The 25,695-nt window shown below is 40.4% G+C and overlaps 2 protein-coding genes across 2 annotated transcripts in view; one reads left to right on the top strand and one right to left on the bottom strand.

Moving 5' to 3' along the window:
• Positions 1–17,454, top strand: part of LOC115805747 (RNA polymerase II elongation factor ELL) — a 29,514-nt gene extending 12,060 nt beyond the window's left edge. Inside the window, exons 3-12 of the mRNA XM_030766421.1 lie at positions 6,228–6,355; positions 7,058–7,221; positions 10,198–10,442; positions 11,440–11,564; positions 13,085–13,199; positions 13,669–14,131; positions 15,144–15,207; positions 15,748–15,919; positions 16,128–16,172; positions 16,290–17,454. Coding sequence (XP_030622281.1) covers positions 6,228–6,355; positions 7,058–7,221; positions 10,198–10,442; positions 11,440–11,564; positions 13,085–13,199; positions 13,669–14,131; positions 15,144–15,207; positions 15,748–15,919; positions 16,128–16,172; positions 16,290–16,400 — 1,632 coding nt within the window. The 3' untranslated portion in view covers positions 16,401–17,454. The remainder of the gene's footprint in view (positions 1–6,227; positions 6,356–7,057; positions 7,222–10,197; positions 10,443–11,439; positions 11,565–13,084; positions 13,200–13,668; positions 14,132–15,143; positions 15,208–15,747; positions 15,920–16,127; positions 16,173–16,289) is intronic.
• Positions 17,455–19,877: 2,423 nt separating this feature from the next.
• pex11a (peroxisomal biogenesis factor 11 alpha) lies at positions 19,878–22,045 on the bottom strand. The gene is made up of 3 exons (XM_030765973.1): positions 21,817–22,045; positions 21,568–21,683; positions 19,878–21,449 (listed from the first exon to the last, which is right to left on the bottom strand). Exons 1-3 carry the CDS (start codon positions 21,870–21,872, stop codon positions 20,881–20,883), a joined length of 741 nt encoding a protein of 246 aa, XP_030621833.1. The 5' UTR covers positions 21,873–22,045; the 3' UTR covers positions 19,878–20,880.
• Between the last annotated feature and the right edge of the window lie 3,650 nt (positions 22,046–25,695).

Raw genomic sequence — 25,695 nt, 5'->3', positions numbered from 1 at the left:
AGTTGTTCTGTTCCACTCCAGTTCACACCTTACAACAGCCTGAAAGTATGTGACATCTCTAAACACACAGGGAGAAATGGTGCAGATGTGGCCACATCATAGGCCACAGAGGGACTCATTGTATCTCAGTCTGCAGGCCTGGCTGACTTGTGGGCTTAGGTGCTGATGATTGTCAGTCAGGTGCCATTTGGCTGTGGAGGGGGGCTGAACCCAACACGGTCTGGAAACTTTTGGCTCTTTACACTCCAGTGCAGCGTTGACTTGCAACTGGGCAGGAGGGCATTTTTTTTACATGTATTCTATGGCCGCTCAGAAGACGTACAGAAGTGTAACTGATGGCTTAACTGAACAGAAGGAATTAAAGCTCAAAATAGGTTTTTAGTCCACTGTTGATAATTATAGCATCCAACCACAAAAACAACAACAACAACAAAAATAGTTGTTGTTATTGTTGTTGTTATCGTTGTTGAATGAGATCCGTATAGTTCCAGCTTCAGCTGGCTTAGCGGAACTTTGACCTCAGATTGTTGACATGACCCAGCAGAGTGTATACACACCAAACCCAGCACTCACGTATACACCCATGCACACGTACACAGAGAAAATGCGGAGGCAGCGTGAGTCAGTGGCTCGACACTACCTGACGTGAGGTCTGATATAATCTTACAATGTGCGTGGGTGCTCTTAGAGAAAGGGAAAAAAACAAAACACACACACACACACACACGCAGTGGTGAGTTGTAGTGAATATCCATTGACTTTGAAAACAGACACTAGTTAGGCCATGGACTCATTTCTCCTTAACAGATAAGCATCTTGAATTTCTTTGTTAATTTGCCCCCATCATCAGAATTGTGTGGGCTTTTTCCTTCTGTTTCGCATTATCTTTTCAGCTAAAATGACTCAGGGGCCCCTGCACATTGAGATATGTGACACCTACCTACAAATTGACATTTTCCCACAGTGTGAGAGAAGGGAATGTCCTCCTTCATTTTGGCAGTGGTCTGGGCATTGAGAAGCCTCCATGTTTTATAGCCTTTAAATCTCCGGTTCCCATTCGGTTTGAAAAAGCCCTCGTGTAATGCTTTAGCCAGAAAATAACGGGTACGCTCCCCGGAGAGCGAAGGTGGGAACCAGCGGGTTAAATGACATATGGTTATGAAGGTGGAGAAGGAAGCTGTGAATTAAAAGGGGGCGACCCCAGCGCGGACTGACCTGGGTGACATTGATTAGAATTAGAATGTGGAGTGTGTATGGTGGTAGCGAGGAGGGCGACTAGCGAATGTGACACTTGACTGAGGAGGGTAGTGAGAGCTTGGAGTGGGGGAGTACCAGAAAGACATGGGGTAGAGGGGGATATGATCTGGAGCTTAGAGGTTTTGTTTTGGGGGGGGGGGGGGGGGGGGGGGGGGGGCAATGAGGACTGTAAATTTGGAGCTGTGCTTTTGCCTTGAGGGGGTGGGGGCTTGGTTGCAGGGGGCGGTTGGTTAGCTTTTGTTCAATCTGCCTGACCATTTTAAAGACAAATCATTCTCCATCGCAGTGCTGGGTGCCTTGACCTACATCCTAGACTTGTTGCTTGTAATTTTGGTGAGGAGTGCTAATGCTCTCAGCAGCATATTAAGACAATGAATCCTGAATATACAAGACCTCTGTATGATCCGTGTACACTGATGCTCACCCAGCTTATTGTAGTTAATAAGCGGAAACGGAAAAGGGAGCTTGGCAAGACCATTTGTCAGTGCCTCCTGAAAAATTCAGAACATGTATATGTCATTCCCAATTGTTAGCTAGATGCCTCAAATGTCTGTAGTTTTAACAGCAGGCTGCTGTATTGTTTTTTTTTTTTGTGACTGTGTGTGTGTGTGTGTGTGTGTGTGTGTGTGTGTGTTTTGTACTATTGAGAAATCTAAAGGGTGATGGGGGTAGGGTGCTCTCTGTCAGGGGGTTGTGGATCAGGGAGGGGTTGCTGGAAGAGGAGCTGCTATTGGCCCCACGCCACAGAGATCTGCTTATGGCTGTGCTGCATGACTGGGCATTTGTGACAGCCAGAGTCCTGTTTGCCACCTCTGCCTTCAGGCACTTCTCTCTCTACCACTGAGCCTGGAATCAATCAGTCACTACAGATAACTAAAGAGGCTGTTTCAAGGCCTGGTGCCCAGGCTCTGTTTGTCTTAGTGGTTGTAATAAAAGGAAAATATTACGCGAAACTTCCCTTTTTTGTGATATTGCTCCTATAAGTTATTTTACCCAGGGGTTGCTGGTTTTACACTGGCTTAGTCGTAAACAATTGAATGATCTCCAAGGCCTTTCTAAATATAGCATTCTTAACAAACAAACAAACAAACAAAAATCCAACCAGCCCACAGACATTCTTTTTTTGTTGCCTGTCTAGAGGTTTTTTCTTTCTTACTTAGGAATGTGAAAACATTTTAGGCAGACTTGTTCAGAGAATTCAGAGCACTTAAGTGATAACTGTTGTCCTGTCTGATAGTGGAGTCAGATAGCTGTGAGAAATTGTTTGCCAGGTGATATTTAAAGAGGAAATCTATTAAATTGGGCCTTTAGTGTTTTGCTCATTGTTTTGTGTGTGTGTGTGGAATAAGGAGATAATGGTATGATTCTTTGACTTTATTCCTTTACTTTTGTTGCTGAAGCATTTTGGTCAACGTCTGCAAATTTCTTAATCGTCATATTCAGTGTCAGACATTGACACAGATCACAAAATGAATAAGTGCAAAAACAGTGTCTGGTTTTTAAGTGTAACCTGTTCTTAATCTATATTGTTTTCCTATTGTTTTCCCACACGTACTATTTATCTTTTGCACAAGCAATTATTGCGATTCTATGCTGAAAGTAGCACAGTTCAGGCTGCTCTTTTTTGCCCTAATCATCTTTCATGTGTTTTCACTGATCCGACACACAATTAAACATGATAATGAAGAAGTGGTAAAGTCGCTGTGACAGGCCAACTGATCATACTGAACTGCTTAACAACAATGTGAGCATGTGAGATAATGTTTGTGTAACAAGGGAGATGTCGTTTTCACATTCCGTACTGGCCACAATCACCGATATGAATGAAAAAAAAACAAACACAACTAAAACCTGTTTTCATTCATGCTGAAAGAAGGCTGCATGTAAGTTTCCATTCTACTGAATTATTAGATGGGCTCGTAGTTGTTGTAGTATAGTGAGTGTGTGGATGGAGGTTTCAGTATGCTGATACACATCCGTTATGGATCTGAGAAAACTACACGGATATGTTCTTTAAAACCAGTCTGGATTCAGACTGGTTTTAAAGAGGTGTCTGAGTCACAGTTTTGCAAGCCATGTCATTTAGTCATGGACCTTCTAATACCTGAGTGCTAGCAGATGGGAAGAACTGATTTGTTTAATGTGCCATTTGTGTTTGCTGAAGAACGTCTACCATCTGTTTCTGTGTGGCTATTGTTTTTTTTTTTGTTTTTTTAAAACATAGATTAAGGAACATGATGGTCACTCCACATCCATTATTTCAATCAGTCTGGACATAATTCATAACCACGAGGGCACTGATAGTCCCTCCTCATTGTACGTGTTGCTTTTTGAATCTAGGACAGAGTTTTCCTAAAAAAAAACATCCATCAATTTCAGGCTGAATTACTGCTGGAGGCAGTTTGAAAGGACCATCAGTCCCTTGTGTTTTTAAGGACACAGGAAGTACCTGTTGCTTAATGAGTTTGCATGTTGAATTGCCTTTTTTATATTTTGTTACTAGAAGTAGGTTTATAGGCCTCTTCCTTGATATGTTGCTTCACCTGCACATCTGCGGTGGTTCTGTCTGACCACTGTTGATGTTTATCGGTTCTGGACAGTGCATTGACGTGGAGGCTGTCAGGCAGAATGTCTCATGATACGTGTACTGCCAGGAACAATGTGTGTTCATTGCCCACTGTCGGTTGTGAATCAACACATGACGCAGTTTTGACCTCAGGATGTTGGATCTCGCATGTGGGCATTTAAAATGTCTCGGGAAGGGGTAAAAAAAAAAGGGGGGGGGGGCTTATTCTGACAGACGTTACTACAGGAATCTATTCGGCAGTCTGTGACAGCTTGGCTGCATCACATTTGAAGCAGCTTTGTGAAATTGCTCGGGCTGCTTTTCATGGTCAGTAAATTTACTGAGGGGTTACGTTTGTTTGGATCGACTTCAATTAAAAACAAATGTTATATGACCTGATACCTCAGAGCTCTAACTCTGTTTTAGATGTAGTCAAGCTAGTACAGGTCAGAGAGCAGAGAATCCAGTAGCGTAGTTTTATGTTTCTTATCAACAAAAAAAGAGCCAATGACTAAGGCTGCAGTACTACCCTCATTCAGACAAACTCTCTATACAAAACTTCTGTTATCACCAAACCATCAGCAATAACAAAATATCCACCTGAAGTTATATAATGTCCTCCTATTACCCTGAAGAAAGGTCATTCTTTAGTGCTTTCATTGTGTAAATGCATCTTTATGCCATCTTTTGTTTGACTGCTGTATGAAAATTAGAATATGAAACATAAGATAATAGAGAGCAATGACTGAGTGGTCACCACCCATGCTGTCCTGTGTTATTTCGAGCTGTTGGTAGTTCTTCTCACAGATTAATGACTTTTAGAATAGCATGACTGTACTGCCTGTGTGAAGACCAGTTCATCCACAGACTAGCACAAATGAGATAAAGTGTAAATATATTACTGTATAATTTTTTTTTACATTGCTGCAAGCCTCAAAAGTTCCACAGTAAAATTCTTGGCTACATTTGCCTCAGTTTGTACAACTAGCATACAGCTAACATACCTTTTACATAACTGAATGAATACCACTAGTCAGGTTGAGTTGACCCTCTTCACTGTTTTCAGCCTGGGGGAGGGGGGGGGGGTAGTTAGTGTTGTGTATCTTTACAGGTGTTAGCCTTAAGTGGTGATTTGTTGAGAGAAAGAGAGCTTCTAGTGTGAGGTGTGAGCATGTTCAGCCAATGAGCTTGAAGGAGAACTGGCTCTCTGGCGAGGTGCGGGCGTGCATAACTGTTGGCTGTCTTCATCTGCATGACTCCAGCATGTCTACTAGAACAGTGGATGGACTTAAAGCATAATACCTGTTTTTATGAGTTATGTAGGTGGTGTTTATATGTGTGAAACGCTCTAAGTCAAAAGTACAGTCTTAAATGTTGGCCATTTGAGATGGATATGTGTTTGTTGTATCATTAGGGAGCTCTTTTAGTGGAAGGCCTGGCCTGTACCATGTCCACCCCTCCCCCTCCCTCTTTGTTGTCCTCAAAGTGCTTTTCTTTACTATTTAAACTGTTTATACCACACTGTTTATACCACACATTTCAGGACTCTTTTCTTTTTTTTTGGGGGGGGGGGGGGGGGGTAATTTTCTGTTTAATGAAAGCAGCTAAACATTGACTTTAAATTATGATTGCTATATGCACACAAAACTGGACTGTAAGCTTGTGGGTTTTTTCTTTTTTTCTTTTTGGAGATCTTTTTATCCTCTGTCAGAAATAGACATGGTACAAAACACCCTCCATTGAAATGGATTTTAGAACAGCAAGTGCCTCTCTTTAGGGATATCTAATGAACTTAATTGCTTTGCAAGGTCATAGCACTCAGCATTTGGTGTGCAAAAGGAACAGTGAAGAGGTGAGACATTTCCCTAAGCTGAATAAGAGCTGAATACAAGGGATGGTTCACTCTGAAGAAACCAGCATTTCAGTTCTTGCTGCTGGTTTGTGTAAGGGATTTAAATTTGTTAAAGTGGATGTCTTGCGTGCTTAGTTTTCTTATTGCTCTTAAGAAACACTCTGGTTCACATCAAATGACACGTACTTTCTGACTGTCATTCCTCTGAAAGATATCATGCATCATTTCACCGTTTACCAGTGAAACCAAAATAGCTTTTTCATGCATCTACTAATGAACATTTAATTTAGAAAAGATGTTTTGGTTCACTCCTTTGGTCATTGGTTTTGGATGTGTTTGGTCATCATTTTTGTTTTTCGTCTTTTTCTTGAAGCGTTTATACAGAAAAATGGAACAGATAAGCATTGCAAAGCACATCTGTTCTCATTACAGAATTACGTGTAGGATGTGACTGGTTACTGAAAGAGACTTTAGTCACTTTCTATAAATGATGTCATTAATTTCTCCTTGGGCAAGGCATCTTTCTTATAACACCATTTCTCTCTTTTGTAGTACATCAAGATTCCTGCTCCATCCTCGGACTCTCCCGACGCTCTGCGAGTCTTCTCCTTCTACCTGTCCAGTGATAGTAAGGACAAACCTCAGGCCAGCTTTGATTGTATCCATCAATATGTTTCAGAGTAAGTAATACACTCAAGTCATGTTTATAATCCAGCCTCAGTGTACACGGCTATTAACAGTATCTCACGTGGATTTTTCTTTTTTTTTTCTTCCATCAGTCAGTTTCAAACTAGAAGCTGACAAGTTTTCTTGAATGTGCATGAAAGAGATCCTGTTTGGTATGGCACCAGAAACATTTGACGGAACAAAAAAACATTTGTTGACCTTCGAACTACCATTATATCTGAGCTTTTGTGGTCAGAGTCAGTCGTGAGAGGTCGTTGATCGGTCGGAGTGGTGGCAGCGAGCTCTAGGCTCTGGGCCTCAAAAGAGGACTTGTGTTCACACAATACTTCACTTGTTTTACAGGAGAATACACACTCGTAGGATGTGGGAATGAGGATACACACACACACACATACTCACTCACACACGCACACATACAAACAGACATCTGGCCTGGGGGCCAGTAGTCATATATTAGTCATTGCATTTCCGGTTATACGGTCAACAGAAAATGAGCTGTTGCTCACCGCAGGTGTGTTTGTCACTGAGGGAGGCATAATCATAAATAAATACTGTGGGTAGTATAAGGCAGTGATATTAGCACATGTAGGATTAGGAGGAATGAAAACTTGCTATCACTGTATAAATACAGTACAGATCCATTTTTAGTTCCTCGGTGAACGTGTGTATGTGTTCCTTTTTGTGCTTGCCTGCAGGGACGGACGAGAGCATTTGGAGGGTCAGGGCAGTATTCAGGACAAGATCACGGTCTGTGCCACTGATGACTCCTACCAGATGACCCGTGAGCGCATGTCTCAAGTGGAGAAAGATATCTGGAGTCGGTCTGCCATTGAGATCAAACCGGGTTCCACTCATCCCAGTGAGTCTCTTTATGGCCCTGTCAGAGTCCGCTTCCTTTTCACTCCCCCGTTCCTCGTTAGATTAGAATCATCCCTCATTAAAACAATTTTCCATCAAGGGCTCACAAATCACTGCTGTTTTTTCTTCTGCTCTGAAAAGCATCTAATCAATGGTTCTCCATAGCATCTTGTCTCGTTGATAGTTGCCATATGGGGAAGAAGTCGTGCCGTAGAGACATTGATGAAATTCGTTGAGATTCTGTTAATCGTTTTTTGAGGGATGCAACTTGTTTCTCTTTCTCTTTCTCTTTCTCTCTCTCTCTCTCTCTCTCTCTCTCCCTCTTTCATTCCATATCTCCCTCTCTTCTTCTCTCTCTACCTCACTCCTCTTGTCATGTCATTTTCCCTGCTCAGACTGAACCGGCCCCATGCCAGTGACCTGCCCCATTAATGTGATTGAGATTTGCCAGGAGTATGCGCTAACAAGTCTCACGCTGCGTGGATGAAGTTTAGCCTGGGATTTTAATTACCATGGCTGGGGTTCAATTAGTTTTCATCTGCAAAAATACTGAATTATACATGGGGGTCCTCTGAAGTGGAGGCTACAGCTCTGGCTGAAGAGGCTAAGATGCAGGCCTTGCTTTGACATCGTATGTGAAAGAGACAGATAAAGTGAAAGATACCTCTTGCTTTGGTGTTCATTTATCTTTTTTTTTTTTTTTTTTTTGGAAGAGGGGATATTACAGCACTATGGTTTGGCCAGTGAAAGCTGTTTTATCTTTGAAAAAATACATTTTACAACAATGAAATCACAGTGAAGTAATATTTGTTTATGTGTTTGTGTTAATGAGAGCTCAGATCTCACATATATCTGTTAGCTTTTAGTTGACAGTTGCACTCAAGTTCTGTTGCAAAGCTGTCTTAGCGTGGAAATTTGGCCACAGCTGTACTGATTTCGTTTGCACAGGCAGAAGTGAGGTTTCTCCAATAATATATTTGCTGTGTCTCCGTGGTAAAGGAATAGTGCACTTCTCCACTCGAAGTTACTAGATACTACTCTGCAATTGTGGCTTTTTCAAGGGTAGGAATGTTTAAGTGTATGGCAGATATTTGAGATTTAAGAGATATTCAAGAGTGATTTATGTATGTTAGAGGTCTTTTAAGGTTACCTTTGTCTCATATTTACAGGTTGATATGGTGTACTCAGTGGAAAACAAGTCATCACATTTATTGCCTGTTTAATGTTTAATATAGTGTTTGCACTTAGCTTCTATAGACACTGAAGCGCACTGGTCCAGGGAAAAACACAACTCGCTCAAACTTGCGTGAGTTCTTAGCATACACATGTCCCCTGTCTACTACAGTCTTTACACATATTATTTGGCTGTTCATCCAACTATAGCGGTTTCTATAGACAAATATAACAACACTGTTTTCATTTTTCTCGTCCATTAAATAAGAATGTGTATGTTTGTTTTGTTTTGGGTTTTTTTGCTTTTTGGTTTGTTTAGTTTTTTACCAGCAAAAAATTTGTTATGAGTTGATACCTGAGTTATGCAAGTATGGCGACATTTAAATGAGGACATTTGACTGTTAATATGGTTTGTTGTCTATGTGTGGTAGAACTGCACGAATGCCTGTGCCTGAAGGGGTAAAATTTGATTAAAGGTGTATCATTTCATCTTTTAGAACTCATACATTTTATTGTATAATATCAGCACAGAGTCATTTTTTGACATGGGAACTGTTCAGAATACTTCTGCAATGATTGAATGTTTTAATTCAGCATTTTTTCAGCTGTCAGGAGGAACACAACATGTTGAGGCGTCAGGAGGAATTTGGTCAGGACTGCTATTCAGTAGACTTTGCTTGGCAATAGCTTGAAGTTTGTATTCTCGATAGAGGAAATCAGTCAATACTCTGGTGCAGTTAGAACCAGACTGTCGATTAAAAAGAATAGTGTGATTATACCGTAACTGCTCAACAAGCATATTTCAGCATATCCAAACCAAAAGTAAATAAATCAATAAAATCCACACTCCTCTTACGTAAAGTGGTGTATAGATGGAGCTCCACTGTACCTACTGTTCAGAAAGGCTGTCCCTCTTCATCCTGTAGCAACCTTCAAAGTGCAGCTTAAACGTCTAATGAGCTTACGATTGTGCCATGTCTATTAGCACTACTACTGTGGCCTGCTGGCAGGGATCCAGGTGAATTAGCACACTGGTGGGAAGAAAAGGAAAAAGCTCTCGGCCTGTGAGGTGTGCATTGGTTTCCAAGGCCCCATGTTTGCACAGGGAGAAAGCTGACTTTACTGGCAATCCATTCAGACACGTCACTTCTCCTGGTGCACGGTGACGCTAGCAGGCGTGTCCGGAGGCCAGGTCTTTAAAGCAGTGTGTATATGCATATAGGCCAGCGTTTGTCTTGCAGGTCGCTTCCTGTAGCCGTGTGAGTTAGAGTTTGTGTGTGTGTGTGTGTGTGTGTGTGTGTGTGTGTGGGTGGGTGGATGTGTGTGTCTCCATGTGAGTAGGGTTGTATAGTGTTTGCAGTACTCTATATGTTTGACAGACATCTATCAAAGACCCAGCTCAACATCCGGATTGTCTTGTGTGTGTATGTGTGTTCAAGTGTGTGTGACTAATTTCACCCTCCTGGTCAATCTCTTTTGTTTTGCATAACGACAGCTCGGGGATTTGGGCAGCCTAGAGGCGCCATGCTATTTGGAGAGCTCTGGGTTTATTTTAGATCTGGAAGAGGCCTTTAGGTTAGGCTTAATCCTCCAAGCTTTTATATCACATTTAACTCTTTACCGTGTGCAGCAGGTGCTCAGACGAGCAGGAAGTTTTCCAGTGCTGCACAATAGGGGTTAGAGCTCTTTGATGACAACATATTTCAGCTTGTTATTCTCTCATAGCAACATTGAAGTTGTCAAGTTAACAACAGCAAAAAAAAAGAAAACGCTGATTTTTTCCTCTTTCTTTTTTTGTCCTTAGGTAAATGTGTGAAGATCAAGAGGAAGCAGGGACTGCCAACAAGCTTTGACAACGGGACTAACAAACATTCCCCTAGCAACAAGCGGAGCAGCACCCCCAGCCTGGTGGCCCACAGACCTCTGAAAGAGCGAGTCATTCATGTCCTGGCTTTAAAGCCATACAGGAAAGCAGAGCTACTGTTGTGGCTGGATAGAGAGAGAGCTAGCCCCAAGGACAAGGCCGACCTGAGCTCTGTGCTGGAAGAGGTATAAACACAAAACGTTGGCGTGCGCGTGCACACACACGCACACACACACACACACTGCATGTACTTCAAACATTATTCTCTACAGTACAGAAATTGAATTTAAAATTAAATTTAAAACAACTAGCACAAATCTTTCAGAAAATAAAAAAAAATGCATGACACAACACAGCATAAACAAGCTAAAGTCATGGAACTGTGTATACTCACATGTTAGAGAAGGAATTTGTCATAAAGGGTTGTTTACCTATGCATCTGGCTCTTCATTGGCTTTATTTGTACATGCCAACATGCTCACATAAAAGGGCTGATCCATTGGTTTATATCTGCCCAGCATCTCTCTGTTCATTGCTAATAGGACCCTTACAACTTCCTTATAATGTAGCTAAAATGAGCTTCTCATTTGGTTTATTTGCTGTACGTTTCCTGTGCAGTTTATATTTGGGAGTCCCACTGCAGTTGTCAGGGGGCTGGGGGGAGTGAGGCTGCAGTGCTGGCAGCTGTAATTAGGCCCCTGCTTTAATTATCTTTGGAGGAGAAGATTGTGTTTTGACAGGGGAGGGGTGGGGTGTCTCTGGTTTTCAGCGCTGTGGCTGCCGTGAGTGAGTATTTCGAAAGAGATCTTGTGTGTGGTGATGGATTTGTTCCACCAAGAATGGCGTTCTGCTGATATCAGCGAGGGCATTAGTTCACAAACAGTGCTCTAAAAAAGATCACTCACTCATGACAACATTCTCTCTTTGGGAGCTTTTCAAAACTCTTCAGAACAATCGATTTTTGACGATGTTGTTTGTGTCCGGTTGTAGGGGGGAGTCTGGCCAAGCCAGAACATTGCCTGCATGGGCTCAGAATGTTACATGCTTCTCCAAACAGTGCTGTTCATCACTCATTTGATTTAAAGAAGCCCTGAAAGTAACCCTCTTTCTCTCTCTCTCTCTCTCTCTCTCTCTCTCTCTCTCTCTCTCTCTCTCTCTCTCGCTCTCCCTCCCAAATATCAGGTTGGTAAACTCAACCCCAAAGATCAAAGTTTCACTTTGAAGGATGATTTCTATAGGCATGTTCAGAGGGACTGGCCGGGTTACATGGAAGAGGAGAAGCAGCTCATCAACAGGCTGCTGGCCAGGTGGGCATGCATTCCTTTGTTTTACTGTTTATTCCTCCACCACCACTAAGTGTGTGGCCTTTTTGAGCCTTTGCACTTTTTCACCACTAAATCTTTTCATTCCAACCTTAAAGAAACTCAGGGGTCAGTTATTGAATAGCCAGGAGCACACACTACTTGAACCTCGTAAGCTTCTGTAATGGCCTGGTTATTTGCTTACCGTATCCTGGTGCCTGAGGATGGCTTGGTGGATCATACGGTAGCCCACATAGCTGGGCCTGTGACCGCCTCCCGCAGTCTGGTGTTCTGACATTATCAGGCCCTGTACTAAATGTGTATTTGTCTGTACAGATGAGTTGGTTAATAGGCACATCAGAGCAGAGGGAATAGCCAGTCACAGCGTGGTGTTGTCTGATTGAATTATGTTAAGGGCTTGTGAAAAGCTTGACTTGGAACAATAGAGGGAATGAACATTGAGCTGCCATAAATTTCCTGTCCTGCCAGAAAGGAGAATTTGGCAGTGTTAGCAGCATTTACAAAGCCCTGTCATCTTATCCCCACGGACTAAACGTTCGAGTTTCCCCTCCGTTTGAACTGCCATCTCACATTTTAACAGGGGTGCCAATCAAAGGCAACATGCTGTCTGAATGTGGGGTCCAAGCCTTTTTTTTCCTTGTTTCATTACACGGGGGGGATTTAAACTGTTGTGTAAGCAGTTTTACACAACACCTCTTGTTTTTGGAAACGCGTATGCACTAAAACCTAGTTTTTACCATACCAAAGCAGCTTTTTCCCCCTATTGAAATGATCAGTCTTAATGCAGTTTACTTATTCTCAATGGGTTTACATGCTCAGTCCAGAGGTCAGAGCAACAGTTTTGCTGGACAGAAAGGGCCACAGGGGAGGAATGATTCCTCCATCTGATAATGGCAGGCTGTATCTGAGGAAGGACCTGTAGGAAGCAGATTTCCAGCTGAGAGAGAGAGAGAGAGAGAGAGAGAGAGAGAATGCATCTGGTACCATTGTTCTCAACACTGGGTAGCACTGTGGCTAGTGCCTGCCTCCTGCAGATGTTATCAGCTTACCCGGAAACACACGACAAACTGTTGAAGCACTCAGGACTTGGTGGGCCAATCTTACAAAACTGACATTTTTTATTGAGGTTAATGTCTGCTGCAGTGTGTGTGTGTGCAAGTCTGTCCAGAGTTTGTGTTTGTTTATGTCTCTTTCATACTTGCTGTATGCACTTGGGTAACAGTAGCAGTCATAGTGCTAAGTAGAACCTTACTGCTTTCCTTATAAATCGTAGACCTTAATTGTTGCAGTAAAGCAACAGAGTTTTATTTCCTGTTCATTTCCAGTAAGGACCGACCTTGCATTTTTGCGTAGTCCTGCAATGTGCCTCTAGGGATTGTTGACAGACATTTGCGCTAGTTAAATAGTTTTTTTTTTCCTTCTTTTTTTTCTTAGGTTAACTTGTAAAGGGTTTAGGGGAGAAACTTATAGCAGGTTTTTTTTTTTCTTTCTCTCTGATATTGCAGAAAGCTTCAGCCTCTCGGCAGTAGCCAGTTGAAGACGTTCCAGTCCAACCATTCATTCCAGAAAACCTCAGGGGATTCTCCATCACAGCTCAGCCCAGTCAAGAATCTCTCTGTGGTAAATACTCACCTATAAAAAGAACTGCTATTTTCCTCAGCACCATTTCATTTTCTGTCAAAATGTAGCTTTGCTTCATTTTTTGTAGTCTGCGTAGCTCAAAGCAGTGTAAATGACTTCCCTGGTATTTTAACTATTGGGTCATCTCTCCGGTTTTAAATGTTTTTGTCACTTGGAAAAAAAAAAAAAAGAGACCTAGCCAGCTAAAAAAATTTTGATTGATTATTTTAGGAACTAAAATGAGTTTTTCTCAGAAAGGTCCTTGGTGTGGCGCCATCTGCTTTTTATTTATGGACATGCTGGAGGCACTTCAGTCGCTGCTTTCTGCAGGAGCCAATTAGGCTGCTGGCGTCCAGTGTAGCTGTTTCCCTCACATGTTGGGCATGTTGGTTTCTGTCTATGAATGTTGTATGTAAAACGTCTTTAGCTTCACTCTTTTTTTTTTCTTTTTTTTTAACGCCCCCCCCAGAAACGCCCCGTGCCTTCTGACCACTCGGAAAGTCAGACTCCTAAGAAGCAAAGAGTGTCAGACCACAGTTTGCCCTTGCAGTCTCCCTCAAATGGCCATCATCTGAACTCTTCTGCAGGGCGTAACTCCACCAGCAATGGAAATTCAAGTTTACAAACCAAAACGGAGTTTGAGAGGGCCAACTCTAGCATTCAGGAGAGTCCAAACAACCCTTACCAACAACACAAACTCGGCGAAGCCAACAGAACTCCCAAAGTGGAGCGACTGGAGGCAGAAAGAGCCCCCAAACCCAGTCCCAACCCTTCAAGGACTGAACCCCCAATCTGCACAGACCAGCAGCTCGCCAATGGCCAGCACAAAAAGAAAAAGTCCAAGAAGCACAAAGAGAAAGAACGAGAACGCTTAAAAACAGATTGGGTGGAGACGAGCCCTGATCTTAAACATAACCAGGAAAATCTCAATGGTAGGTCCAAACATCATATGTGGTCACATCTTGTTTCCCTGCCCTATGTGTGTGTGTGTGTGTGTGTGTGTGTGTGTGTGTGTGTGTGTGATTTTAAGTCTCTATATTTCTTTTATCTCCTGTTTTGTTTTCATGATGTACAGAAAACGGGTTTGTACTCGTTGATACTTGATCCACTCTTGGAAACATCAGATTATTTTTCCGCAATAATATCTGTGCTAACGTTGCCTGTGGCGTTGTAGCTTCTCTGTGTTCAGTTAGACAATTGCCTCAGCTTTCCTAATTAAACTACCTTCTTCATTCAGTCTACGTGACTAACACAAAACAGTGTATAATGTCCCTGGAGCTGCCTCACAAAGGTTTTGGCCAGTGTTCACATTTGTGCAACAACTGACGAGAAATGTCATTGTGAGTTAAATAACCCTCTGAATTATTGTTTGAAATCTAGTCAGGAGAGAATTATGAAACCACTATTACTTTTTATGGATGAATACCTCAGCTGAACTCTTTTACAAACATTGTAGTTCCTATTTTAAAATCCTCACACTGATGAATTGGATCTTGTAGCAAAACACCCTAACAGAGCGTTTTTGAAAGCACCAAAAGTGGAAATATACGTAATATATCTAAATAGTTTTTTTTTTTTTTTTTTTCTGCTGAAAGCATTGGCTGTGTGTGCATGCGAGGTAAATGCTCAGTGCTTCCATTCCTGGGGCTCTGGGTTGATGATTGACTGAGAAACAGCTGTGTGAACCATGGTCCAGCGAGTTGACAGACAGCGTCGGCTCCTGGTGCCCTTCTGAATACACTCCCCAATCTGGGACAGTGTCGGCAGAGCCCGCCGCCGCTCAGGACTCTTATCAGGGCTTTTTGATAAATGAGTACATCAGCCCTGCCTTGATGGCCTGTTTATCACGTTTGCATTAGAAAACATTAACCGCTCTCTCTCTCTCTCTCTGCCTTTCTCTCTCTCTCTTTCTCCTTCCCTCCCTCTCTGTGTGTTAATGTGCAGAACGTGAGGGGGCCAACACACCTGTCTCCCGTGCCTCACCCGAGGAGCTGCCCGACTATTTAATGTAAGTTCAAACAAACTGTAGATGAGCTGGTTTGTGTGCCTGCTGTATTGTGCTGCTGGAATCCTTCTGGATTTGGAGATTAGATCCTTGTCTTTATGTGCCTTTCTGAATGGGGACCAGCTGTAAATAGGTGCAAATTGAAGGGCTGTTTGCTGCTTCCAGGAACATCTGTGCTCTTGAATATTTTTTTTTTTTTTCCTTTGGCTGAGGTTTCAGTTTTCAGTGCGTGGTACGTTCAGTGTGTTCTGTAAGGTGACACTGATTTGTTCTGTAAGATTTCAGCACGAACTGAAAACAAGCAGAAAAAAATGTCGAGTTTTTACGTCATGAACGTCTTGTCTTGTAGAAGTAGAAATTCTTTTCCAGAAGCACACGAAACCAGTGTGCTTTAAAACAATGTCCATGAAAATCTCTTATTTTTATTTGAGCATATGATGCCACCTGTTGGAAGTACAAGAATATTGAACTTTATTTGTTAGACTTGAACCATGAGCGTTTTATTCAGTTGACTTAACAGAACATTGATTTCTCTTTCTGCAGAAAGTACAGCACCATAACAGGCTCTGAGCAGCGTCAGCAGTACAAGGAGGATTTCTGCGCTGAGTATGACGAGTACAGGGACCTACACGAGCGGATAGGAAGAGTTACAGAGATGTTTGTTCAACTGGGCTCAAAGATAAAGACTCTATCTCCTGGAACACAAGAGTACAAGGTAAGGCAAATGAAACTTTTAGGATTTTCTGTGAAGAGGGAACAGCAGAGCTGGCAGATTATACTATGCATGAGGTGGAATCAGTTCAAATTGTTACAGACGAAGATTTATCATACTACAGTGTCATAACATTGGATTAAGAAATTAGCGTAATACATTTGTAAAGCTTGTGTAATTATTAATTTGTTGTGTTTTTCCACTTCCCCAGGTAATGGAGGATCAAATATTGGAGAAGTATAGAAAGTATAAGAAGGTGAGAAATCTAATTTTCATCTAACTAATGTCCAGGCCTTTGTATACAGAAATAGACTTTCTCGCTGGATTAAGTTGATAACCCTGTGATAAGCCTCCATTTTGTGTCTGTGTGCAGAAATTTCCTGGTTACCGGGAAGAAAAGAAGCGGTGCGAATATCTCCATCAGAAACTGTCACACATCAAAGGGCTGATCCTGGACTATGACCGGACCCATCCGCCCTCATAGTCTTTAATCTCACTCACTCAGAGTGTCAGCATGGACCAAAAGACTCCCGAAAAGAGACGTCCAAGCCTGGACCCAGGACCAAACCTGGCTCCTCCAGCACAGAGGGCCCTGAGGAGGAGTTCTCACTTTACTCCTCTGAACAAATGTTCCGGAAACAGAAGAGTGTAAGCTCTAGCTTCAGAAGTGGGGCTAGATCTCATGACTCGTGACAATGCCCTCTAACTTTTTTGTGTGTTTTCTTTTTTTGTTTGTTTGTTTGTTTGTTTTTTTCCCTTTGTGATTGAAAGCGTTGAAGAGAATTTGTGGCATTGAGGTAACAGAAGACCAAAAATCTTTTGTGTCTTACCACTGCTGATTTTACTCTCCTGACTTAGGCAAAAGACCAAGTCCATGCCAAGCTGAGGTTGCATTTCGATGGTACAGTACAATCATAAATTCAGGTTTAGATCACCCACTCCACTGTCTGTCAGTGCTTTACTTTAGTGCTAAACACAGTGTCTATTTTTGGTATTTTGCTGAATGTACATTTGTAAAATTGCTGTAAGATCATGAATTATAAACAGAGGGTTTTAATCACTGGATGAATAAGGGAAAACCTTAAATGTTCTATATTCTGGGGTAATTGTACCAAACTCTGTAGAATATAGAGGTGCACATTCTAGCCAATAATTTTTGTTAGTTGTAGCTCACAAACCTCCTCAGCAAGCCATTCATGTCAAATTCTCTGTAGGAAAGAGACCTCTTTCTGTGCAGTCACCCTGTAATGTGTGACTACTGCCTGAGCAGTGACCTAGGTCCTTCTCTATGTCATATAATGTGTAGTGGGGTTTCCTGACCTGGGTTACAGGGGCCACTCCTGTCAGAACTGGAGTATAAGTGGATGAGACTTCAAAACATAATGCCCACATCTCCTACACTACATACGAATAACACACAAGAGTACAAAACTGGTCTGTTTTCCATGACCACTGTGTCCAGGGTCCAGTGCTCGAACCACTACAGCACATAGTGTCCTTATGACATAATTATTATTATTATTATTATTATTATTATTATTATTATTATTATTATTATTATTATTATTATTATTGTTATTGTTATTGTTGTTGTTTTTGGACACTACAGTTATTAACAGCAAACACAATCATATATGAAAGCACATTTATGTTTTTTGTATGTCCTAAATGACGTCCTTTGTTTATAGTTCCTGAATTATTTTCTTTCTTTTAGTTGAGCCATGTTTTTTTTCTTTTTTTTGATGAAGATCTAGTGATAAATGATAAAACCATGTCTATGCCTGTCCACAAGACATGCTTTAGAGCAAGGAAATTTGACATCTCAGACACACTGTTGTTCCACTTTGATGGTATTTTTTTCTTTCTCTCCACAAATGTAGTTAATTATTCATTTTAAATTTCAGACAGCCAACATTCAGTGACAGTGCAATGCCTTCAGTCTTATTATTATCTGATTTTCATTTGTCTTATCATGGGCTTCATATGAGAACACTCACATGCGTTCCAGGTTGAAGGTAAAACCTCCAAAGAATGAGAAACATTATTTCCACGTGTCGGTGCTTAGTTTGGTTCTGCTGCGCAATGATTCATGATTGATGTAATGATTTATTACAGTTATTAGGCAAAAAGAAAATACACACACACACACACACACACACACACACACATATATTTACATACTTTAAGACGTTTTCATTTGTTCTCATCTTACACCTGCTCTATATGCCCATAAACTCACACGTGCATTTATGGAAGTATTTTGTGTCACTCTCCACACTTCGACTTTGCGCTCGTGAAGACTGCTGAACTGTTCAATATGTTATGCAGTGTTAGTCCTCTTTACACTTCACATCAAGAGCTGATAACAAGTGGGAAAAACGCCAGATAGATTTGCCAAAGTAGCACAGATTTTCTTTCTCTCTCTCTCTCTCTTTTTTTTTTTAACTATATCAGTCTTTCTCGTTATTTAATGGGGCTACTTCATGTATTTGTGTAGATGCCTTAAATAAACTGGACCGCATTAACTGAACATGTAGACCAGTTCCATTCATTCTAGACCGTTCTCACTGTCTTTCTCTACCCTGCATATGTATTTCTTAAAATACTGTGATTGTTGTATCAAAGTGTACAGCAATCAAAGTAACAGTATTGGACTACTTTTTTAACTTATTTGCGTTGGATTAAATTGTTGTTTATTTTGCCTTAATATACATGTCCCATGACATTCTTTTTGGATTTCCCTCATGACATCCTTGTGTTTTGTCTCTTTTTGTCAAAATCATCTATGCAGTGTAAGATTTTAGTATTTCTTTCATCAAGACTATGTCTGGAGTCAGTGTGCTGAATCAAAATAAAGTGATTTTTTTTCTTTTTCTTTTAAATGTTATACATATGTTGTCCCATGGCTTTCAAGTGCTTGATATAATGTTCATGGAAACCACATTAAAGTATCTGCATCTCAAGTACTCTTGTCATGCTGGCTATGTGTATGTTTACCACGAGAAGGAAAAGTGAATACTGAATTGTCAGTAATCAAGAACAATGAAGTCACACTATAACACAGTAGAATAGTGCTTATTATCAGAGTGTCAATCTTGCATTCACAAACAACAGTATTTTGGTAGACCACATCAAAACATTCATGTTCTTCATTCTCTGATATGTTCTGATATGAACACACACACACACACACACACACAGTTGCTTAACATGCTAGCCTTATGGGAGTAACACCTTTATGGTACAAACAAAAACAAGAGCGTGTTTGCAGCTGGGATGTCAGCTCCTCAGCGAAGCTGACAGCTCAGAGATTTTTGCCCGAGAGGAATTTAATTTAAAATTTAAAAATGACTCCACAAATGCTGGATTTATTGGAGGCCTTTGTAGTTATTTTCACAACTTGAGAGAACAGAATGTGATGAAAATCAGCAGTAGTTATTGTCATTATTTTTCATTGCTTATAGCATTGAGCAGTATCTGAACTATCAACACTATCACAGCATGTTATCCGATAAATTACACACTGAAATATTACATAGTATTACACATCTCCGCTAAGTGGCGACATTATAATGTTTCTCTCTGCTAGCACTGAACATTGAGGCACAGATACAGGATGTTCTGTGCCAGTGCTTTGTTGCCTCCTTGGAAAAGCAGATGGGTGACTTGGCAGTTGATTGTTACCAAACTAACCAGCCCAACATATTGCTCAAGTCACCTATAAATATGAGGATTGAGCAAATCCAAAGAAGTAGGTGAGAGGCACATTAGGCAAGCCAATGAGAGCAGAGATTCTCCTCACCAGATGTTCTATTCCAGTCTAAATAGAGACACAGGTTGCTATGTGCAATGCGCCTGTCGAAACTGTTTACGTGCAAAAACAAAGCCAGCAGAGCGCGTTTCACTTCAGAAATGAGCCGACACAAAAGAATCCTGGAATAGTAAAATTAGGTTTTAATGAACAATCTAAAGATTACAGTTAATTTGCATAGTCTTTCACCGATTAAAACAGTACACTGCCATAACGAAACCATTCATAATAAATATTATTCCAACAATAAACAATGTTTTGAACAGGATATTAACCATTTGGCCTCCATTGACACGTGAACAAATGGATTCTGGTGTTATAAAATATTTTTGAATAAATACTGATTTTTCTGCTCATTTTCTTGCCATTGCGGATAAGAAATTGCACCAGTAAAGTCCCAGAAGCTGTAAAAATGAGGTAGAGGCAGAATGTGATCTTTATTATGGTGTTTCCAGTAATCCTTTCTCAAAAAGAGGACAATAATGCTGCATGTATTGTATAGCTCAAGAACAACAGCTAGATTTCCGTTTTTTTGTTTTTTAAATAAAAAGTTGTACAAAAGAGAATGTCCATATACAGATCAGGGTTCCCAGTTGGCTCAGAGCAGATCAGATTCCTTATGTTCAAATCTTGTTTTAATGAGTACAAAATTATAAAGAAGGTGCATAAAAAACTGCATGATTACTACTGTTACACTAATAAATATTTAACAATAGAAATCTTCAGGCACCCTAAATGTCACTATGAAATGTGTACACATCATATTGTGTGTTCTTGGTCATTTTGCCAAGTCTAAGCTTGTGGACTGACACATTATTACATTTTCATGAGCTATAATCTCTAATTATTAAATACTAATTCTAAAAGAAAGGCACTCTCTAACAGGCACCTGCCTGATATATCTAAGTGTTTCCATCTCTTATTTACTCCATTATTTTAAAGTGACTACTCACATACCTCAGACTATCCCTTTTCAAATAGTACTGCTCACAGGAACAATGCCTGTGGCCTCTTAAACTCTAAATTTAAAGATTAAAGACTCTTAATATAGCTTAATGAATAGCTGTAACTAGTCTGTGAGGTAATTTTTCCCAGTGTTAGACTGTAAACCGTCATTTATGTGTCCCACTACAGACACACACAGCTCACTAATTCATGGCTTGATTTTGAAGTTGGGTTTCAGGACTGACAGTATTCCCAGGAGAGAAGATACAAGGCCACAGAAGTTCGCTACCCCTGCGTTAGTGTGATATATCCCTAACCTGTCCAGTGGAATGAAAAGATCACACACATTCTTCAGTGTATCAAGAGCCACAGAGGGGTGGCTTTTGAGGCTCTCAATAAGAAGGAACAGAAAGGCATCAAGTTGGGGTATAATGACCTGGGCCACATCTGGGCTTTCACTGAGATGTTGATTGAGCTTTTGCTGGCACTGCCTATCCCGAGACCTCTGCACCATAATCTGGGCTATCACATAAGCATCGCGAGTAAGATTCATGATTAATGACAAAAAATAGAAACGTGTGGCATTCAAGCTCCAGTTTTCCTTGTTAATATTGTGGATAAGGCCAATGTTTCTAGCCCAAAGTACATTGTCACAGATGAAATAGAATGCACGGTTGATGTTGGCTACAGTGAGACAAAAGCGTAGAACTGGATCAGACAGTTGCAGATTTTTCTTGGCTGCATCGATAGAGTTCAAAGTGTTCCCAAGTCTTAAAACTGGAATGGAAAAACCAGAAGTTAGTACCAAACTAACACATACTGAAACAGCAGCGAATGCCAAATGAATGCATACAGCAAACATAGTAATTATGCTGAGCGCTTCAACTGTACTCACGTTTCCGTCCAGAACTCAAGTTAGATTCCAGGCTTTTCAGCTTTTGCAATAATTCTTTGCTTAACGGCTCGTCTTGAAGGAGATGCCTAGTCAAAGCGCAAGCATACTGTGTTGCCCTAAAAAGAAGGCCAATTAAGTTACGTAACTGATTACAGTGAAAAAAATATACTTGGCGTTAAATAACTCGTAACTCTGAGCTGGAGTGTTACAGGAAACATCATAACTTCATTTGTGATTCAGCTTACGCACCTGAAAATGCGATCTTTTCCTTGGCTTTGGTTAGTGAGTTTTAGGTAAGACTCCATTTCGGCAAGAACTCTGGTCTAGTATACTTGGCAAACAATAACAATCAAATCATCTCGGACATGAGAGTCACTAATATGCAACACAGCAGTCACCTAATCATATATATTAAGTAGACATCTGAGATGAGTGCTCAGTTGAAACTCAACCCGACAACAACATTTGCAGATGAAAAGCCTATGCCATACTGATCGAACGAATGTGTCTTGCCTGAGGCTTGGCAAGAACGTTCTTGCAACACAAAAAAACTGACGTGTGAAACAAAGTTCATTCACGGGTGTGCTATCTAAATGTGAGGCTTAATTTCAATTGAATATGGGAGTAACTCCGAGTTTAATACTTTTAGAACAGCTCGTGTTGGGAAACATTCTCCATCAATTTATAATTATTGTTTTAAATTACATAGCACGTCCTACAGTTTGATACAAATGTAGCTACGTTTTTCTTAGTTATCAATAGTCGGCCGGACTGAAAATTAAAATATCGGCAATGTCAAGCTTCGCTGAAATTCTACTTAACAGTAACAATATGCGTTAAGTAAGTGTTAAATCACATTATTTTTGACATGACGAAAGAGGTGAAATTAGAAGCACTTCTGCCTGCAAGCGTCTGGGGATCGACGGATCTTGCTACTTGACGGACCAAAGCTTACGTACTTCCTGAAAGTGTTGTCATGACAACTAGGGCTGCACGTTCCATGTAAAGAATATATGCATCCTTGAACATTCTGAGGTCGGGCACATATTGTGTTTCGTTCGTATCATTGTTGTCCCCCCAACCGCTACTGATCCAAATTTTAACATGTTATAAAATGCCTATTAATATTTTTGAGTGTAGCCTACTGGTCTATTGATTGTTTGGCTGCCTGCATTTACTGCAGAAAGATCATTTTCGCACATAATCTCTCCACGTTTTATGTCATTTAATAAATTGTTTTTGCACGGTAATATGTTGCTATACTCTGCTGGCTCGCTATAAGACAAATGCAAGAAATGTTTAAGACAGGCTGCTTTATTAAAATATTTGCCTAAGAGATGTTGCACACAAAAGCGTATTTGATTTCCAAAGTGCTTAGAATTTTAACTCCAGACTGCATTGTTATATTCACGCCTGCTTGCAATAAATATATGAACAGTTTGTCTGTCTGAAATAGTAAAATATGAAAGATAATTCAGAGGGCATAAGCTCTCTAAATTCTTTCCTGTTTGGTTCAACGTTGATCTGAGGTTTCTCAACAATCTTCAGTTATTGGGACACAGACACATTTCTGCACTGATTTCTCAAGCACTTGGCTGGAAGAGCCTTGAGGCCATGTGAACATTGCCATGACACAAAAACAGGTGGTCAGTAGAGCAGTCCAGAACTGAGAAAAGACCTTTGAATTATATCTCCAACGCTGTGTCCTCTTCAACACTGAACGGAAGGTCATGTAGATGTAGTGAAGAAAATTTCCTCAACACATTACAATGATATTAAATCAGGCCAGTCTGGTCTGCTGCCAGTCTGGCCTTAATCTATAGCATTTTCTTGTCATTTTTAAGAAGTCTTGCCTTTGCATCATTATTGATGCAGTCGTGTCAGGTTAGTTACCTGTTTTAGCTTAGGACTCATATAGCTGAATCCATAGCTGAATACTGTGATAGTTTTATCCCCCTGTGTTGCTTGAAGTTAGGATGTGATTCAAGTTAACGTTATTTGTTGGGTCATGGCTGTATTTGGTGGGGAATTATCATGCTACTGATTGTTTGCCACAGTGACCGGTTTGTTTGACCTCTCGTTCATTCTAGTTTATTAATCAACAAGTGATATAACTTCTGTTACAGAGGGGTGGTGTTATAAAACATTATTTGTAATGTAACTGTTTAAAAAGTTGATGAAATAAAGCTTAATATGAACACCTAACTGTAAGTATGTAGAGATCTCAGAATTTGATGACCCTGTGCATTAGAGGTGCACTTGCACTGCAGAATCTGCAGGGGGCAGCCTTTCATCATTGAAGAATTTTGAAATGTAAATTACTAGAAGTCAAAAAAATTAATTTGATACTTTATTATTTTAAAATGCTGTTTGTCACAGCACAAAAGCTCTATGTGCAGGTGTATCAGGTGTTGCTATTACAGAAATTAACATTCAAAGTGACCGAGAACACCAAACAGTGTGTCGACATAATTTGTTTCACTAGTCATGGTCATCAGTCCAAAAAAACACAGCCTTTCTTTAATGTGACACAGGATATCAACAGTGTGTGAACATAAATAGGTCTCAGTAGTTATAATCATCTAACAGGTTTTAAATAACAGGGCCTTCCATGTGCAGATTTACTGATGATTTCCAGACAAGACCAAACTAAGCTAGGTGCTTTCACCAGAGTCAATAAACTGATCACACATTCAGCAAATGCTTTATATACCTTTTTTATTTCTAAGTAAATTTAACAAAAAGCTAAATAATTGGGCACCAATCTAAATTATTATAAATAGAAATTAGATACTAAATATCTAACCCAAAAACAATGCAGCGTGTATTTTGCAGTGAGTATCTTTACACAGAATTGACAATGAGTACCTGCATTGAAATCCCTTTTCCCCTAAATCTGTTGTTGGAAATTAAGAATAGTATTTCTTAAAATATAGCACAAGGGAGAATTCATATTTGTCTACGTCACAGATGGTTACTGCTTCCATCCATCAGATGAATTAATGTTCTCTTGTTCTCAATGTTATAGAGGCACATAATTGATTAGGGAATTAACAAGGCTATTATACATTTCACGGGTACTGAAATACAGTCAACTATGCATCAACAGATTTAGTTTAAATCCAAAAAGAGCAATATTTGGATTAATTTTCAGTAAATTAAGAACATGTGTTGTTGCTGTATTACATCTAAAATAAAATCACCTCTCTGTCTCTCTGTCTCTCTAACAAAAAAACAACAACTATAAATTCACTAGCCTTTAGAGGTAGTGCCAGTCCAGAGGTGTGACCTGTTAGAACCAGATAAATTCTAAGAGATGTGCTTAATTCATTCTTCTTTCTTTCTTTCTTTCTTTCTTTCTTTCTTTCTTTCTTTCTTTCTTTCTTTTTTTCTCTCTTTCTTTCTTTCTTTCTTTCTTTCCTTTTGTCTTTTTTTTGGAACAACTAGTATATTGCATAACCCTTCTTTTATGCTATCCTTTGCCATCTGGACAGTGTCTCTGAAGCATATTTTGTGGTGATATTGCAGCAGCATGCCAGGTGTAACACATTATGTGCATGGATGTTGTGATAGGTCTCTGAGAGATTCAATGACTCCAAGCTTTGAGCTGACCTGATAGTGTCTCTCTCAGTCTTCATCGTGAAAGTAGATGAAAAGAAACTGACTCTTCTAGAAGGGCTATATTGCTTTTGTAAGAGGTGTATTCAGGTGTAAGTCAGGTGTATTCTCAGAAGATGGTTGAGAAATCAAACGAAGGTGTTCTGTTTGCCTGGTTAGGACAAAAAAGAGAGAAATCTTTAATGAAATTTGTGAAAAAAGACCTAACAGTGCAATGATTGAAGATGTTGAGATCACTGCTATTAATGAAAAAAGGTCATACAAATTAAATATTGAATTCCTCAGTCAGCCTATGTAAAGGAACATTTATTTTATTTTTTTTTAAATTTGTTTTGTAATGTGGGGCGGCACGGTGGCGCAGTGGGTAGCGCTGTTGCCTCACAGCAAGAAGGTTTCGGGTTCGGTTCCCGGCCGGGTGCTCAGGGTCCTTTCTGTGTGGAGTTTGCATGTTCTCCCCGTGTCTGCGTGGGTTTCCTCCGGGAGCTCCGGTTTCCTCCCACAGTCCAAAGA

The sequence above is a fragment of the Chanos chanos genome, chromosome 2, assembly GCF_902362185.1.
Source record: "Chanos chanos chromosome 2, fChaCha1.1, whole genome shotgun sequence".
Classification (NCBI taxonomy): domain Eukaryota; kingdom Metazoa; phylum Chordata; class Actinopteri; order Gonorynchiformes; family Chanidae; genus Chanos; species Chanos chanos.
Note: the sequence above shows the minus strand (reverse complement) of the source record. Positions and strands in the feature narration are given on the sequence as shown.

Bases quoted from the DNA above. Each gene is read 5' to 3' on its own strand.
- pex11a (XM_030765973.1), bottom strand. From the start codon at position 21,872: ATGGAGTCTTACCTAAAACTCACTAACCAAAGCCAAGGAAAAGATCGC. The intron at 21,684-21,816 runs GTGCGTAAGCTG...CCTTCTTTTTAG, and splicing joins GGAAAAGATCGCATTTTCAG to GGCAACACAGTATGCTTGCG. The intron at 21,450-21,567 runs GTGAGTACAGTT...TTTCCATTCCAG, and splicing joins CTTGAGTTCTGGACGGAAAC to TTTTAAGACTTGGGAACACT.